We start from the raw sequence: 17857 nt of genomic DNA, 5'->3' as shown, positions 1-17857 counted from the left end.
CTCCATGAGCCAGTTGCCAGCTCTTACAGAGTTATAGCAGTCTTTTCATTATCAAAAATAATATACCTGCCTTACAAAAAGAAAATCCACAACTGCTAGTGCTGGTGCTGAACAAGAAAAGCAAGTGAAGTCATCTGATGCTCTCCTCCCTCATGGGGGACACACACTATGGGTGTAGTTAGGAATTAGAAGGTTAGTAAGAGCTGACATAACATGAATTCTGACTGTGGCTGAGGCTCATGCTGGTGCTCATGTACTTTCTCATTTAACCCTCTCAACAAGTCTATGTTTATCCTTCTTTTACAGATAAGGAAACAGAGAGTTTAAGTAATTTGCCCAAGGTCACACAGGTAGCAATGCAGAGAGTGGATCTGAAGCCACATTATCTAACTCATTCTGGAGCCTACACTCTTAGTCATTACTGTTGCTGCCTCTCCTGGAGAGGTCCAGAACACAGCCTCAGCAGAAATCCAGGAAGGTCCATACTCATAGACTGAATAGTATCTCTGCATGGAGGGGCAGTGTCCCTTTTAATGTAACACGGTTGAAATGAGACTTTACTCCACTAAAAACAGCTGAACAGCCTGCCTTCCATTTCCTCACTTTCCTTACATTTCCCATTTTCACTCATTTCTTAAATACAGATTGATTACCTCACTCCCGGGTTCATGAATGTTCCGTCAATTCACTTTGCTTATAGGAATACAACAAACCACTCAGCCTGGCACACACACCCCCGTGGTCTGGCTCAGGCTCTGCCTCCATTTCCACCACATCTGTCACGTAGGACCCTTGAGTGGTCTCCCAGCAAGCCCAGGGCTCACCGGCTTCCTTGATGTGTTTCTCCCGTCTTGAAATCCTGTTCATCCACCGAAGCCAGGTTGGCTTCAGGAACAAATCATGTATAGAGTGACAACGAATACTTCTATCACAGGTTGAGCATCTCTCATTCCAAAATCTGAAATCTGAAGCAGTCCAAAGCCCAAAACTTTTTGAGCACCAACATGACACCACAAGTGGAAAAGTTCACACCTGACCTCATGCAGCAAGTCACAGTCATACAACACACAGTTTGTTCAGCGTCCCCTAGGGTAAAATAAACTTACCTTGGGCTATGTGGGTGAGGTGCATACGAAACGTAAATCAATTTTGTGTTTAGACTTGCGTCCCATCCCCAATACCTTACATTATATATATGCAGATATTTCAAAATCAAAGCAATCTGGCCAGGCACCTTGGCTCACGCCTGTAATCCCAGCACTTTGGGAAGCTGAGGGAGGTGGATCCCCTGAGGTCAGGAGTTTGAGACCAGCGTGGTCAACATGGTGAAACCCCATCTCTACTGAAAATACAAAAATCAGCCGGGGGTGGTGGCACATGCCTGTAATCCAGCGACTCTGGAGGCTGAAGCAGAAGAATCACTTGAACCTGGGAGATGGAAGTTGCAGTGAGGCAAGATAACAGCACTGCACTCCAGCCTGGGTGACAGAGCAAGACTCTATCTCAAAAAAAAAAAAAAAAAAAAAAAAAAAAAATTCTGAAATCCAAAACTTCTGGTCTCAAACATTCTGGATAAGGAGTACTCAACCTGTATTTTTAAATAATTCCTAATTTAAGTCCCATAGTATTCAAATCTGGCTGGAGGAAAGACTAATTAAAAAGGTAAAAGCATTTAGTAAACATGATTCTTAAGGTTTTCAATTGTAGATTGAGATTCAAAGTAGGGGAGAATATTTAATATCACCTCTAGTGGTTTGTTTTTTCTCAACAACTCTAAATCTACCAGAAGGGCCTTGCAGCGGTTTTCTCAAAGTGTAACAAATTCTACTTTGTATATCATCTCTTCGTGTTTAATTACAAGGATTTGAATTTACCAGTTAATCAGTAATTAGATAGTAGTGTACCAAAAGAAGTTAAACAAAGATAAAAACAAAAACACAACTTAGCACAAGGCCATATCATCTGGTAATGTTTCATGTAGCATGATTAAAATATTCCCTGAGAAATACAGGTAACTGAGTCATTAGTGATGTATTCCTTTTACTTTGTTGTGGTTGTTAGTGATTTCCAGTGCCAGCAGGAAACTTAAAGGAAATCCAAATCCAAAAACACTCTGATTATACTAATTATTCCTTTTTTCATTCTTCATTGTAAATCTCTTTATGATGCTCAATAATTATTTTGAAATGTGGTAGATTTTTGCAATGCAAAATGTATATTTTACAATGATGCATTCTGTATTGTCATATTTTTAAAAACACATAAATCAGTATTTGAGTTAATTATCAATTAGACCTCTAAAGCAAAATGTTCACCTTAGGTGTGGAAAATCAAAAGAGATACAAAGCAGATTGAGAGAGGGGTGAAAAGATCCCTGAAACCAAGATGTAGAAGAGGGAAAAGGTTGTTTAGCAAGTCATTGTAGGAACCTGGAGAGGGACGAGGGGACCCTCTCCTTACCAAATCATGTCATCCCGCTGTACCAGGTGCACGGGCCTCCTATCCTGGTTCTTAAACCTTTGTTAGTAAGGGAATAAAAGCAGACTGGCTGTTGGAAAGAGAAGTCAGCAGCCCTCTTAATTCAGTCTTGGAAGAGGTGTGGGCAGCAGCCAGCTCAGATGTCCCCCACTCTGGGTGATCCTGGAGCTGGGCTCTGGGAAGGGCAGATAGTTGGAGGAGCCCCAAGGTGGATTAGTGGATATGCAGCAAGCCCCAATTTATCCCTTCTGTGACCAGCATTACATGGGGAGATTGAGCCAACAAAACACTCAGAATTACCTGAAGGTGCTTTGCATTCTTTCCCTGGTGCGATTTCAAGAGGCTTTGTCTGTTTAAGAAAATGACTTTACCTTTACTCCCAAGTACAGGGATCTTGTAAACTGTGAATACTGTAAAATCTTTAAATGGTATGCCAAATGAATGAACAGTTTTTCCCCCTAAGTGTATGAGGTTGTCTTGAAAACTCCATTTCTGTATGGAGTGAATTGTGCACTTTTTTTTTTTTTTTTTTTTTTTTTTTGAGACGGAGTCTTGCTCCGTCGCCCAGGCTGGAGTGCAGTGGCCGGATCTCAGCTCACTGCAAGCTCCGCCTCCCGGGTTTACGCCATTCTCTTGCCTCAGCCTCCTGAGTAGCTGGGACTACAGGTGCCCACCACCTTGTCCCCGGCTAGTTTTTTTGTATTTTTTAGCAGAGACGGGGTTTCACCATGTTAGCCAGGATGGTCTCGATCTCCTGACCTCGTGATCCGCCCGTCTCGGTCTGCCAAAGTGCTGGGATTACAGGCTTGAGCCACCGTGCCCGGCTACTGTGCACTCTTAAGCTTGCTTTACAAAAGTATTTTAATAGTCATCTCTGAAACAAGTAATTTGTCTTTTGATAGAACAATTTGCTAAGGTGCGTAAGGTGCATAAGGAGCATAAGGTGCTTTGAGAAGAATTATTGAAGAAAATTTGAAAGATTTCAGTCTCTTGGTACCTTCGATTGAAAGAATAGGCTTTGTTTAATAATTTAGTATCATGGGTGGACTTCAGAGAGCCAAACTGTAACAATTTACAAAAATTGTAACTTCATGATGAAATTAATTGAGCAGACCCCCCCACCCATAATTGGGAACTATTTGTTTTTTTCTCCAGTTTAAGAATTTATCTTCCCACTCTTTTGTGAAGCAGTGCTATGAAGTTTCTATCTCTAAGAGTTCATTGCTTTTACAAATCAGGTAGCACACCTGTGAATGAAAGCCACGTGTGTCAAAGTGACAATTCATTTGCGGATATGGCTTGTTAATCCTCTGTTGGGCTTCTTCAGCTGTTCTCTAATTTGAAAATGTTCATCTCTCAGGAGGTGAATTTATTTGATTTCACCTCTCTCAGGAGGTACAATTTATTTGATTTCATCATACGACACAAACTTTTGCCTCTCAATTTTACCTCCTTTATTGAAATAAGCTTAAAAGAAGTTGACTCCAGTCACCATGATCATAATCTTATGAACCTTTATTCAGGGTTAACTGGCCAAAATTAATGAACCAGAGCAACCTCTTCATCTCAGTGAATCATTGCCAGTGGCTCTTCACTTTAACAACATGGTGACTATTCCCATGACCTACTCTTTTTATAGTAAGTAGTTTTTAAAAACTTTTTTAAAAGCTCGGGAGCTCAAACACCCCTAGTTGCATTTCTTCTCCAGCCTCTTCCCTTCTCAGTAAATGGCTCTAATTAGTGCTCCAGCCAACACCTGACAGCCTTCCTCGCTCCATTTTGCTCATCTCCCACGTCCAACTGCATCAGCCAGTCTTGCTGGGTCTCCAGCCACTGTCCCCACCCTAGTCCAAGCTCTCCTGGACTCCTAGCAGTCATCTCCTAAGTGGCCTCCCTGCTTCTATTCTACCTTCCCTAAAATCCATTCTCCATATAGCAGCTCAGGTAATTAATTATATTACAGATATTCACCATATTACTTCCCTGGGAGGCCTGCTTAAAGCCTCCCAGGGACTTTCTGTTTCACTTAGAATAAAATCAGAACACCTTCCATGGCCACCAGACCCCACCTGACCAGCTCTGCACTGCTCTCCCCTTCTCACACGGTAAGATCAACCTTTAAACATTCCTGCACATTCCCACTGCCATGCCTTTCCAGAGGCTGCTGCCTCAGCTTGGGGTGCACTTCCCTGCCCCTCAGGACAGACTCTCCCCCACATTCACAGTTCACCTCAGACGTCACCGCCTCAGAGAAACATCTAGCCACCTTAGATGCAGCCCCCACAGGCAGGCACTATCACGTTAGCCTGTGTATTCACTTCATAGCGCTTGTCACTATCCGAAATGATTTTGTTCTTTCTAGCTTGTTTGTTTACTGATAAGCGTGTTGCTTCCTCCCATCCTCTAGGCTCCATGAAAGCAAGAACCTTGTCTGCTGTTCACCTCATATCACTCATGGCTAGAACAGGGTCTAGCCCACAGCACACTCTCAATGAACAGTTGTTAGATGAAGTATGGGTGATGGAATCCTTGTCTTCCTAATACTGTATGACTTTGAAACACTTCACTTCATGGACTTCAGCTTCCTCATCTGTAAAATAAAGCTAACAGAGCATCGGTTGTTCATGGGGATAAGTTAATAGAGTAAACGCGTGACAGCATATGGTACCTTGTGTAGCCCACAGCAGATGCAGAGTGAACAGTCACCAATGTCCCTTCGTGTTTTACAGGAAATCTTCAGAGGAACTAGACATGGACAAGGTGACAGCAGCAATGGTACTAACCAGCTTGTCAACTAGCCCTTTGGTTCGAAGTCCTCCCGTGCGACCAAACGGTAAGCCCAGGATGTGGGGCTTAGGGAAGGGCCCCTTGACACCAAGAGCAGGGCCTCTCTTTGAGGCATCTCATTCCTGTCAAACGCTATGAACCACTGACCCTCAGCCATTAGCAGGAAGCAAAGGGAAACATGGAAGAAATCGAGGCCCCCAGAGCTGTCAGCCTCCTCTTCATTTTCCCAGGGAGCCCACTGCTTAGTTCACCCATCCCTCCATTCAACTCACTTTTATTGAGCTCCTTTATTTTCTGCCTTGCTAGGACATGTCTTTGCAGTACTTGTGTCCCTTTTTTTCCCAGGTAAATGAAGATTGAGCTAATGAATTACTTTCCCTAGCATTATTTCTGTTTGACTGGGGAGGCAGTTGGATCAAAGAACTCTGAGATTATTTTTTGAAAACATTATCTCAGACTCCTTAATCAAATAGAATTATCTAGTCCATTCATTTATTTCATACACATTTATCAGGTACCATGCTAGAAGAATTGAATACCTCATTGAAAAAGTATCCACACTCCTAGGTAGTATACTGTCTCTTTGGGGAAGAAGGACCATCAATCATAGCCATATGAATGGCTAGCATTTATTGAGCATTACTATGTGTCAGTAAACAAGTACTATGCTTGCCTTATCTCCTATAATTCCCACAGCAATTCTATGAGATATTATTATCACTAGTTTACAGATGAGTAAACTAAGGCTCATAGGGATTAACTGGCAGAACTGAAATTCTCCATGTCTTTTTGATTCCAGATTTATTATCTTAATCGTGATACGATTTTGTCTCATATAATCCAACACAGTAAATAAGGAGGTCAGGCAGTAGGAGGTGAAGTTGGAGAGACTGGCAGACCTTTCAGGAGGGGTCATTTATGCCTGGCTAGGAGTTTGGACTTTATGCTGAGGCTATGGGAGCACCATTAAAGTGATTCTAGCCCTGCAGAGTTATGATTAGGTTTATCAACCAAAAGGAAAAGAAAAGACCTTGGTGGTCACAGTGGAGGTGAATAGGACATAACCAAGAAATGTGAAGAATGCAGAATCAAGAGTATTTGGTGCTGGACAGAGAGAGTGAGCAGGAGGGTGGGTCAAGGATGACTTCCAGGCAGTTGGTGTGCTTCAGCAAGGGGAGGACATTCACTGGAGTAGGTGAAAAACACACAGGAAGAGATGTATTGGCAAATGTTTGGTTCAAGAGCTGAAGTTGCTGAAGAAGACAATAGGAAACATGTTTAATAAGCAGTGCCTGAGGATCATTCGAGGGGCAACATCTGGCAGAGATTTGGGCGTATCTTGGGACAGAGATCTGGGCTGAAGGTACAGGATTAGAAGGCAACATTTTGAAGCCATGAGAGTAGATGAGGTCACCATGAGAGAGTTATGTAAAAGCAAAGTGAGAAGAGAAGATGGCTAAGGAGGGAAGCAGTGAAGCTCACCATCATGCAAGGAATTGGCAGTGGGAAAAGCACCCAGGAAGACCCTGACGGGTGACCAGATAGGTAGAGGAAGACCAGGAGAGTGTGGTTTCATGGAAACCAAGGGAAAAGCATGTTTTAAGGAGAAGTGTCTGATGCTTCAGAAGGTCATGCATTAAAAAGACTGAATATTGCATCAGGAAGGTGGTCACTGGTGGCTTTGTCAAGAGCACTCCCCAGGGCAGAAAGCCAGATTGCAGATTGCAGTTCACTGAAATGTAATGCACTGAGACCACTGAAAGAGACTTCTGATCAGTGAAAACCTTCTCTCAAAAACCAGCGTGGTCAATTATGAGATTGAGAGATGGTTCACACCCAATTTGGTTTTAGATGTGAGGTGTTAAAATAAATTCGTTGAACATATATTCAATCCTCACCAAAACTTACTCCAACCCCATTATAAGGGGGAAAGAATGATCAAGATGCTAGGAATTCAAATTAATGTCATGAATCAGTATTGCCCAGCAACATTATGATTCACCAAGCTGGGATAACACCTCTTCTTTTTTTTTTCTTTTTTTTTTCTTTTTTTTTTTTTGAGATGGAGTCTTGCTCCATCACCCAGGCTGGAGTGCAGTGGCACTATCTTGGCTCACTGCAACCTCTACCTCCTGGGTTCAAGCGATTGTCATGCCTCAGTCTCCCAAGTAGCTGAGATTACTGGCATGTGCCACCACACCCAGCTAATTTTTGTATTTTTAGTAGGGTTTCACCATGTTGGTCAGCTAGTCCCGAACTCCTGACATCAGGTGATCCGCCTGCCTCGGCCTCCCAAAGTGCTGGGATTACAGGCGGGAGCCACCTCACCCAGCCGACACCTCCTCTTTACGTAGCACCAGACGAGTTGTTCTTGAAATGGGCCTGACTACTCCCATTCAGTGACCTGACTGCTCTTCTGGGGGTCTCTAGCAAATAGGTATTCAGATTTACCTTTCTCACTTTGGCAATGCTAAAAAAAGATTATAGTAAAGGCAAAACTATAGCCAGGTGTGGTAGCACATGCCTGTAGTCCTGGCCCAGGACTTTGGGGTTGCATAGAGCTATGATGGTGCCACTGCACTTCAGCCTGGGTGACAGAGCAAGACTCCAACTCTAAAAAATAAAAAATACGAAAACCCTGGAAAACCCCCAAAACATATTCTAAGAAAAAGGAATTGCAGAATGTCATGGAATCCTTAAAGGAAAAAAAAAAGTGTATTTTAAAGTAATCATTATTTTTACCATTGGCTTCTTTTTTTAATTGAGAACATTTTTAGTGTTCCTTTGTACTTAAAGGTCAGAATTAAAATAAACCTTTTGGTTCTTCAATGCAAACTTTTGTTAGCATAGTAATAAAGTAATTCAGTGCTCATTTATGGTTTAAAAAATAACTACTCAACTAATAACCCCAAATTGTCTGCTGTCTCTCATTTAGTCTGTAAGAAAAAGCAAATTCTTAAATAGAGAAAGCAATTTATGATAATGAAGGCACTTTTTTAGGAAAAAAAGATTTTCTCTAGAATTATTGCACATCAGTGAGTTTTTTGAAACTGTTGTGATCATTTTCTATGCCTAAAAAGGATCATTCTGTCAGGAAGTGGGTCTGCAAAGAGGGTAAGAGTCCAGCAGTGCCTGTCTCCATTCCTGACAAACAGTGGTTTAATATAAGGAGGCTCTGTCCCCTAAGAATATTATAAATCAGACCTGACTTTTTTCTGAAAAAAAACTTTACTATATCACTTATAATCCTTCTGACTAAATAGTGTTTCTAAAGGAAATGCCATTCACAAATCAGTAAGCAAATTCACTTTTAGCATTGACATGAAACCATGTAACCACACTGTAATAATAGTTGATTCTCAAAATAAATTCAGTGCCTCATACTTAACATGATTATACATCTAGCACCATTAGCTTTATTTTATTTTACAAATGCATACTACAGTATATTTATAAGCCACCCAGGGCCTGCCAAGGGAGTTTTTCACACCAAGTAAAATCATCAAGCCTTATATTATGCTCTTCTTGAACTCCTGTTGTACTAAATGGAGCTTTCTTATTTACAACAGGCAACTCTAGTCTGGTGAGTGCATCAGTCTCTGTGTAGACTGCAGGGAGTGAGATGCTAATTTGGTTTTGTTGATGCTGGCAAAGCATGAGACTGCATAAATGACCATTTCATTCTGAAAGAACCTAGCTGTAATGAGATGGGTAGTTTCTCCTATTTCAATTTACAGTTTCACTCCTCTAACTTAACTTTTTGCTTGACATAGTTGAGGAATATGCTAGAAATCTATAATTAGGTAAAGGTAGTTATGAAATTTCCCCATGAATGCTAATGTACCATTTGTCTTCACTTCATTACTAATTACACAGACATTAACAGTATTTTTTTAATGAGGCATTTGGGGATGTTTTTTCCTTGTAATTAGAACATAGTTTTAATATATTCAAAATGCACATAAATATGGAGGAGAAATTATCCAAAAAGAAAGTAGAATTTATACAAATGCTAATTAAGGTTGTACATCTTGAAAAGTAAAGCAAATCTTCAGTGATTAAAAGAGCACCCAGAAGACATTCTTTTTTTTTTTTTTTTTTTTGAGACAGAGTCTCACTCTGTTGCCCAGGCTGGAGTGCAGTGGCACGATCTTGGCTCACTGCAGCCTCCGCCTCCCAGGTTCCAGTAATCCTCCTGCCTTAGCACCCCCCTAATAGCTGGAATTACAGGCACACACCACCATGCCCAGCTAATTTTTGTATTTTTAGTAAAGACGGGGTTTCGCCATATTAGCCAGGGTGGCAGAAGACATTCTAACTGGGCAGAAATCTCTCCACATTAGCGAACATTTCATAATGCTTTCCACCACAAATGAAAAGGTAATATCCAATAGCAGTCTTAATTATTGCCAATAAATTCTTATCCTATCCCAGCTTTGCCAGAAAGAATGGAGGTTGTTTACAGCCCAGGGACTGCATGCACTGAGGAAAGAGGTCCAACCAGCAGGCCACCTTGGGCCTGGGCTCACCAGGGATACTTACCAGTCACATAGCAAGTCACTTTGCTTCCTGCTGCCTCAGAGTCCTCATCTATAAAACTGGGATAATAATCCTTATTCTGAAGGACAGATGTTGTGAGAATGCTTGAGACTGTGCAAATAAGCTTTGTAAAATGTAAAACACTCACAAAATGTAAAGCATTACTATTTGTTGTAATAAGCAGAATGGAAATGGGCTTTAGATAACTATACAGAAATTATTTCTCTTAGATTCTTAAGTGTTAGACTAACTTCCTATAAATGTATTCTAAGAATCACAGTCCTATAAGAACCTCCCACCCCCCATTTTTTTTTGGAAACAGGATCTCACTCTTTCACCTAGGCTAGAGTGCAGTGACTCAGTCACAGCTCATTGCAGCCTCAAACCCCTGGGCTCAGGTAATCCTCCCTCCTCAGCCTCCAGAGTAGCTGAGACTACAGGTGCATGCCACCATACCAGGCTAATTCTTTCATTTTTTCTGTACAGACAGGGTCTCACTATGTAACCCAGGCTGGCCTCGAATTCCTGGCCTCAAGCGATCCTCCTACCTCAGCATCTCAGAATGCTAGGGTAAGAGAAGTGAGCCACTGCCCTCAGCTAAGAAATCCCTTTTTTAAAAAATGTTGAAATTAGAGGGGTTGGGATGAGAGGGAACTCTGTGACCAAACCATTCAGAAGAATACTGCAAATGCTATTCCTGTCTTAGAAATACTGCAGTCAATAAACCCAGAGCTCCCCAAACTCAGTGAACAAGAAAATCTTTTTTTTCCATATAATCCCCACTATGATCCCAAGGAATTTGTGTTGCACAATACAAAAACACATCAGAAAACTCTTAGAAAAACCTATTATCATGAGGTTAAAAAAATTAAATGTTTATAAACTACAGTGTGGCTTTTGGGAGGCGGTGTATAAATAGAGCTAAAACTTACATACCCAGCTGTTGCAGATGATTGAGAGGGCTGGAGTGGTTTCACTGGTGTAGAACCAAGGCTCCCACTGAACCATGCCCGGGCACGCAGGGGTCCTGGCACTGACTGTGTTTGTGTGCACGCAGAGAGCCTCAGCGGATCCTGGAAGGAGGGCGGCTGCGTGCCTTCCAGCACCAGCAGCAGCGGCTACTGGAGCTGGAGCGCCCCCAGCGACCAGTCCAACCCGTCCACGCCGTCGCCGCCGCTCTCGGCTGACAGCTTCAAGCCCTTCCGTAGCCCCGCGCAGCCAGACGACGGCATCGACGAGGCGGAGGCCAGCAACCTGCTCTTCGACGAGCCCATTCCCAGGAAAAGAAAGGTTGGTGGTCAACCATGCGTTCAGTTTCCTGAAGGTGCTTTCTGTCCCCTCTGAAGGGCCAGTGTGAGCTTAACCTTGGACCTACACCCGCTTTCTGTGGAAAGCAGCAGCTTACGTTCCTCTTTAATGTTGTTGAAGTTTGAATAGAAATTGTTATGGTGACAATTAAAAAATGACATATACTGGTAAGTTTCCTGAAAGTATATACGCGCGTGTCCCATCCTCTGGTTATAAATTGCTGACCTGGGAGTTACCAGTATTTGTAAGTTAGAAAATTGGACCTCAGGCTTGCTTCGGTATGAACTCACTCTCTTCATGGGACTTATTTTTTTCAAATGTAAAATATAATTAATATCTTTTCCTCTTTTCTCCCTCAGTCAGCCCTGAAGGGTTATTGGGAAGAATATTTTGTATCTCATTTTTATGCAGTTATCTGTGAAATATACATAAAAGCTGAGATATAAACAAACTTCCATTCTTACATCCTAGAAATTATATATTAACTAAATAAAAAGTGAAGAGCCAGGCACAGTGGCTCACACCTGTAGTCCCACTGCTTTGGGAGACAGAGGCAGAAAGATTGCTTGAGACCAGGAGTTGGAGACCAGCCTGTGCAACATAGCAAGACCCTGTCTCTACTAAAAAAATTTAAATTAAAAAAAAAATTAGCTTAGTGTAGTGGCATGCACCTGTAGTCTCATCTACTCAGGAGGCTGAGATGGGAGGATCGCTTTAGTCCAAGAGTTCAAGACTGCAGTGAGCTGTGATCTGGCCACTGCACTCCAGTCTGGGCAACAGAGTGAGACCCTGTTGCTTTAAACGAAACAAAAAGGAGTAGAAGAAAAAAAAGACATCTAATTAATTGATTTAGCAAATTAATTGATTACACATTTGTTTAATCCTCCCGGCAGTCCTGTATAGTAAGTTTTGCATTTCCATCTTGATATGAGGAAACTGAGGATCAGGGAGATTGATTGTACATTTAACTGGCCCCCGTCAGGCAGGTTAGAAAGGGACAGAGCCACCATTCCAGCCCAGATCTGCCTGAGCCTCAAGTTCATATTCTTTTCATTCTCTTCAGGTACATTTAAGTTATGTTCGGTCATCATTTTTCAAAAACATTTCCATTTCACAGAATGAAGCAAAACTACCACTATACTACCACTAAATCTAGAAGACATTTGGCATTATTTTTAAAATCACCACATAAATGTAAAACTGTTGTTATATATATTGGTTTTTAAATTTAGTATTGGTAGCTTCATTATTAAATGGCTGTTCACAAACAAAAATCCGATATAAAGCCCTGAGGATTGCAGTGCAAACTTTTTTCCTCCCCCAGTTCATTTCAAAGAGGAAAACAAAGAGATGGCATTGATCCAACAATGCCTTCCCTCCCTGCATCTCTCAGCATCATTCCACATGTGTAACAGTGGAGGTGATATGGGCACTGTCTCTGGGTGTGTACATGTGAAAAAGGCTGACATTTTTATCCAGAAAAAAGGATATTAATGTAGACCCCTGACCTTCCCAGAGGCAGTGGCCTGAAGAGTTGCTGTTTCATACCAGTGTGTCATGCAAAGGGGCTGGAGTTGTTCTGGCACCCTGTGGGTCCCCAGGGACACTGGGTCTTCACTTGACCAGTGGGGGAGAGAGGCTGGCACTTGTATCAGTGGGTACCTGCAGGCAGGACAGGGTAGGAACCTGAAGTCTTTTCCTGTTACTTTAAGCTTCACAGACTTTCTCCCTGGAGTTTTCTGAGTGTGTAGTTCAAACACTCAACAGGCATGGCCCAGGATTGTGACAGAGGACTCAGAGCACAGGGAACCCCAATGTTATTTAAGGCACATTAATGAAAGCCTGTCACACTCTTCCATTTCTAATGTAGCCACTGAGCCAAAATTCACACTCTTGCATCACAATTAGACTGTACTTGTTAGCCCCATATGGAAGGTCTACAGGCTTTAACTAAATTAAGTTATAGTCAAGTCACCAAAGGAAAAGGAAAAAAGCTTCCTTTTTTGTATTTTTTATTTTTTAAATTTTTATTATATATATTTATTTTTATTGAATGAGCATAGGCCCACTCCAGAAGAAGCTAGACAGTAGGAAGGAATGAACGAGTAAGAATAGTGTTTATCCTTCTTTCTTTATGACTTCTCCCTCTATTCAGACTTTAGATGTCCCCAAAGTGAGACCAATAGGATGCTGATTGTAGCCACTAATGTTTAATGCATGGATTTTACATAGACCAAGTTGTTACTTTGGCCTTTTGAACTTAAAGTTACTTGGAATGGTGAAAATAACAAGAAGGTGAGGCTGATGCTATTCTTTTTTAAATTCATTAGGTGAACCAATATTTATTGAGCACATATCAGGCAAAATACTTATTCCCCTGAGAATAAGGCATAGTTTTTTCCTTCAAGGTGTCGAAAGTTGGGTGGCTGGAAATTGATGTGTAAAGAGGCAATAATTACAAGTGATAAATGCAGTGTTCATGATGTGACAGAACACAGTAACTGTAATACAGTTATTTTAGAGATTTTAAAAATCATGTTTCAAAAGATTTCTATGAGTTAATTTGCTTAAACCAGACAATATGTTCTGTCTAATTGGTAGAACTTTCTGGGTTCATCTTATTCTCCTCTCCTTTCCCTCAGTTTCATAATACCCATTTAAAACCTATTGTGATAGTCACCTGTTCTGTGGGTATTGTTTGAGAACCTTCTAGATCAGTTTTTTCCAAACTGCACGTCTCAATCCACTAGTGAGTTGTGAATCAATTTAATGAGTCACTCTTTTTTTTTTTAATTTATTTATTATTATTATACTTTAAGTTGTAGAGTACATGTGCATAACGTGCAGGTTTGTTACATATGTATACTTGTGCCATGTTGGTGTGCTGCACCCATCAACTCGTCAGCACCCATCAACTCGTCATTTACATCAGGTATAACTCCCAGTGCAATCCCTCCCCCCTCCCCCCTCCCCATGATAGGCCCCGGTGTGTGATGTTCCCCTTCCTGAGTCCAAGTGATCTCATTGTTCAGTTCCCACCTATGAGTGAGAACATGCGGTGTTTGGTTTTCTGTTCTTGTGATAGTTTGCTAAGAATGATGGTTTCCAGCTGCATCCATGTCCCTACAAAGGACACAAACTCATCCTTTTTTATGGCTGCATAGTATTCCATGGTGTATATGTGCCACATTTTCTTAATCCAATCTGTCACTGATGGACATTTAGGTTGATTCCAAGTCTTTGCTATTGTGAATAGTGCTGCAATAAACATACGTGTGCATGTGTCTTTATAGCAGCATGATTTATAATCCTTTGGGTATATACCCAGTAATGGGATGGCTGGGTCATATGGTACATCTAGTTCTAGATCCTTGAGGAATCGCCATACTGTTTTCCATAATGGTTGAACTAGTTTACAATCCCACCAACAGTGTAAAAGTGTTCCTATTTCTCCACATCCTCTCCAGCACCTGTTGTTTCCTGACTTTTTAATGATCGCCATTCTAACTGGTGTGAAATGGTATCTCATTGTGGTTTTGATTTGCATTTCTCTGATGGCCAGTGATGATGAGCATTTTTTCATGTGTCTGTTGGCTGTATGAATGTCTTCTTTTGAGAAATGTCTGTTCATATCCTTTGCCCACTTTTTGATGGGGTTGTTTGTTTTTTTCTTGTAAATTTGTTTGAGTTCTTTGTAGGTTCTGGATATTAGCCCTTTGTCAGATGAGTAGATTGCAAAAATTTTCTCCCATTCTGTAGGTTGCCTGTTCACTCTGATAGTAGTTTCTTTTGCTGTGCAGAAGCTCTTTAGTTTAATCAGATCCCATTTGTCAATTTTGGCTTTTGCTGCCGTTGCTTTTGGTGTTTTAGACATGAAGTCTTTGCCCATGCCTATGTCCTGAATGGTACTACCTAGGTTTTCCTCTAGGGTTTTTATGGTATTAGGTCTAACATTTAAGTCTCTAATCCATCTTGAATTAATTTTCGTATAAGGAGTAAGGAAAGGATCCAGTTTCAGCTTTCTACTTACGGCTAGCCAGTTTTCCCAGCACCATTTATTAAATAGGGAATCCTTTCCCCATTTCTTGTTTCTCTCAGGTTTGTCAAAGATCAGATGGCTGTAGATGTGTGGTATTATTTCTGAGGCCTCTGTTCTGTTCCATTGGTCTATATCTCTGTTTTGGTACCAATACCATGCTGTTTTGGTTACTGTAGCCTTGTAGTATAGTTTGAAGTCAGGTAGCGTGATGCCTCCAGCTTTGTTCTTTTGACTTAGGATTGTCTTGGAGATACGGGCTCTTTTTTGGTTCCATATGAACTTTAAAGCAGTTTTTTCCAATTCTGTGAAGAAACTCATTGGTAGCTTGATGGGGATGGCATTGAATCTATAAATTACCTTGGGCAGTATGGCCATTTTCACGATATTGATTCTTCCTATCCATGAGCATGGTATGTTCTTCCATTTGTTTGTGTCCTCTTTTATTTCACTGAGCAGTGGTGAGTCACTCTTTAATCAATAAAACAGAATAGAGTACACTGTACATAATAAGTATTCTTTCTTGATAATTTTGTTTCAGTGTATACATATGTGTATGTGTGGTGCAAAATGTATTTCTTATTGTGGCTCATCATCCATAAAGTTTGGAAGCTTCTGTTCTTTGTTATAAAGAGATAATATGATTTGTGGTAAATTAAGATGTCCTGATTGGAAATCAAAAGATTCACATTGTTTGCTACCTTGAGAACCTAAGAATATCGTTTCACCTCTCTGATCATCAACTTCTTCATCTGTAAAACAGGCAAACAGGTATTAACATGCCTCTCAGGATAGTCATGAAGATTAAATGTGCTAGAATGTGGCAACATTTGAATAGACATTGAGGACTCTAAACAAAAGGGGAGGGAGCATTGCCTATATCTGACTACGAAACAATGATCCTGACCTTTCTCATTATTATGGAAGCTTCCTCATCTCTTCTCCCACCTCCCCCCAGCACAGAGACGACTGACTCCCACCTCTTGTGGAGATCCATGTTCCGCTTATGTAAAGAAGATGACAGTGTGTGGTACACTGCATAGACAAGGCAGTCTCTCTTACTATCAATAGTGAGGAGGAAATATTTGCTCATAATCACTATATTTGCATATTTAGTTACATTTTACCAAATGCTTTTAAATGTAGCATTTCATTTAATCATCCCCCAAATCTTTGGTGTATTCTTAACCCCATTGTGCCAAGAGGCTCATTGAGGTTATGTTAACTGTCCAAGGCTGTGTAGCTTATAATGTGGCAGAGATCAGTTTAACTGAAATAGCAGAGGAAACGTTTGAGGCAAGTTAATTCAGTGAATCTATATTTCCTTCGGCCCACAAGGAGAAAAACGTGGAGAGAAAATAATCAGACATAACTACAGCTATGTGGCAGGGCGGGAGCAAGGGTGCACAAAGTTCCGAAAGAAATGGAGAGCAGAAATAGGAACTCCAGGCTGTCTGCCACATGAAGTATCCGTCACCCTTAAGGAACCTGCAGCCAAGGTAGGTGAGAATATGAGAAGGGAAATGAAAGGCTTCTCTGTCCTGGCTCTGGAGGTCAGCCAGCCAACTTTGTCAAGCCCAGGTCTGGCAGAATTTTTCCTCTGGGATTTCAAGATAGACTGACAGAACTTCCAAGCTCAGAGAAAAACCAGGTTGTGTGAGTCCAGACTCACACAACTTTGTGAGTCGTGTAACTTTGGGGAGGTGCAATTTCCGTCATGACCACAAGGTGATGCAGTGACCCTGAATACAGCCATTCTGGGAGTTCGTGGGAGAAAATGAATTCTATGGAAGGTCAAAGAGTTAACCATCAATTCCACAAGACCCCAAGAAAATCAAGAAGCGCTGATCAGAAATGATTTATGTGCCCTTTTCCATGCCAGATCCCTGATTCTGTCAGATTCTGGAATCTGTACATTCCGAAATTGTCATGCCAGCTTTAGGACTTACGTGACTTAAGCAAGTCATCTGGCCTCTTCAGCCTCAGTTTCCTCATCTATAAAATATGGAAAATGGTGGCACCATATCGATGTGGCTGTTGTCAGGAATATACGAGAGGCCCTGTAAAGAGCAATAAATGTTAGCTGCTAATACTTTGCCTCTTTTCCCCCCATTTGGCAACTGCCTGAATGGGGAATTTGAGAAGCATAGGTGTGGAGAGAAGGGGGTGCTTGCCTCCACCCTCCACCCTGACCACACTCACCACGCCAATGCCACAGTGGCTCAGGATGACTCCAGATCCCTCAGCCACCCTGTGCTCATTTGGGTGTGCATTGAGAAGCCCTCTGCAATGCACTAGGTGAGTGCAGCAAAGACGGTAGCAGAAATTGGGGGCATAAAAGGAAATCTGACTCAGGACTCTGCATTTCAGAACATTAGCAGCATCTCAGAGGCAATTTCCAAATTTCAGCATTCATCATTTCCATTTATTTCACAGGTGTGTGTCTTAACCATGAACAGTTGTACCTGTGTATTAGGAAGAACCTCAAGTTAGAGAAGAAAGCACTGAGTTAACATAAGGTGCTTCAGTAATAGTAGCAAACAATAGTAGCAAACAATTAATCATTTGCTCCACTCTGTATTTTTAATCGTTCAGAGCCAAAAAGCTATGAATCACTTTAAATTGTGAATGGCTGCTCCAAGAAGAAAACAAACCCGTAAAGCCCTCACGAATAAGCATGTTGCCAGTCTCTCTGCTGACTTAATTCCT

General features: G+C 41.4%; 1 protein-coding gene across 3 annotated transcripts in view; it reads left to right on the top strand.

Moving 5' to 3' along the window:
* ZNF704 (zinc finger protein 704) overlaps window positions 1-17857 on the top strand; it is a 252153-nt gene that overhangs the window by 188130 nt on the left and 46166 nt on the right. For all 3 annotated transcript variants that reach the window (XM_045398430.3, XM_073999048.1, XM_065519395.2), the window contains 2 exons: window positions 5208-5311; window positions 10862-11094. In XM_045398430.3, coding sequence (XP_045254365.1) covers window positions 5208-5311; window positions 10862-11094 — 337 coding nt within the window. The remainder of the gene's footprint in view (window positions 1-5207; window positions 5312-10861; window positions 11095-17857) is intronic.

The sequence above is a fragment of the Macaca fascicularis genome, chromosome 8 (genome assembly GCF_037993035.2).
Source record: "Macaca fascicularis isolate 582-1 chromosome 8, T2T-MFA8v1.1".
NCBI lineage: Eukaryota > Metazoa > Chordata > Mammalia > Primates > Cercopithecidae > Macaca > Macaca fascicularis.
Note: the sequence above shows the minus strand (reverse complement) of the source record. Positions and strands in the feature narration are given on the sequence as shown.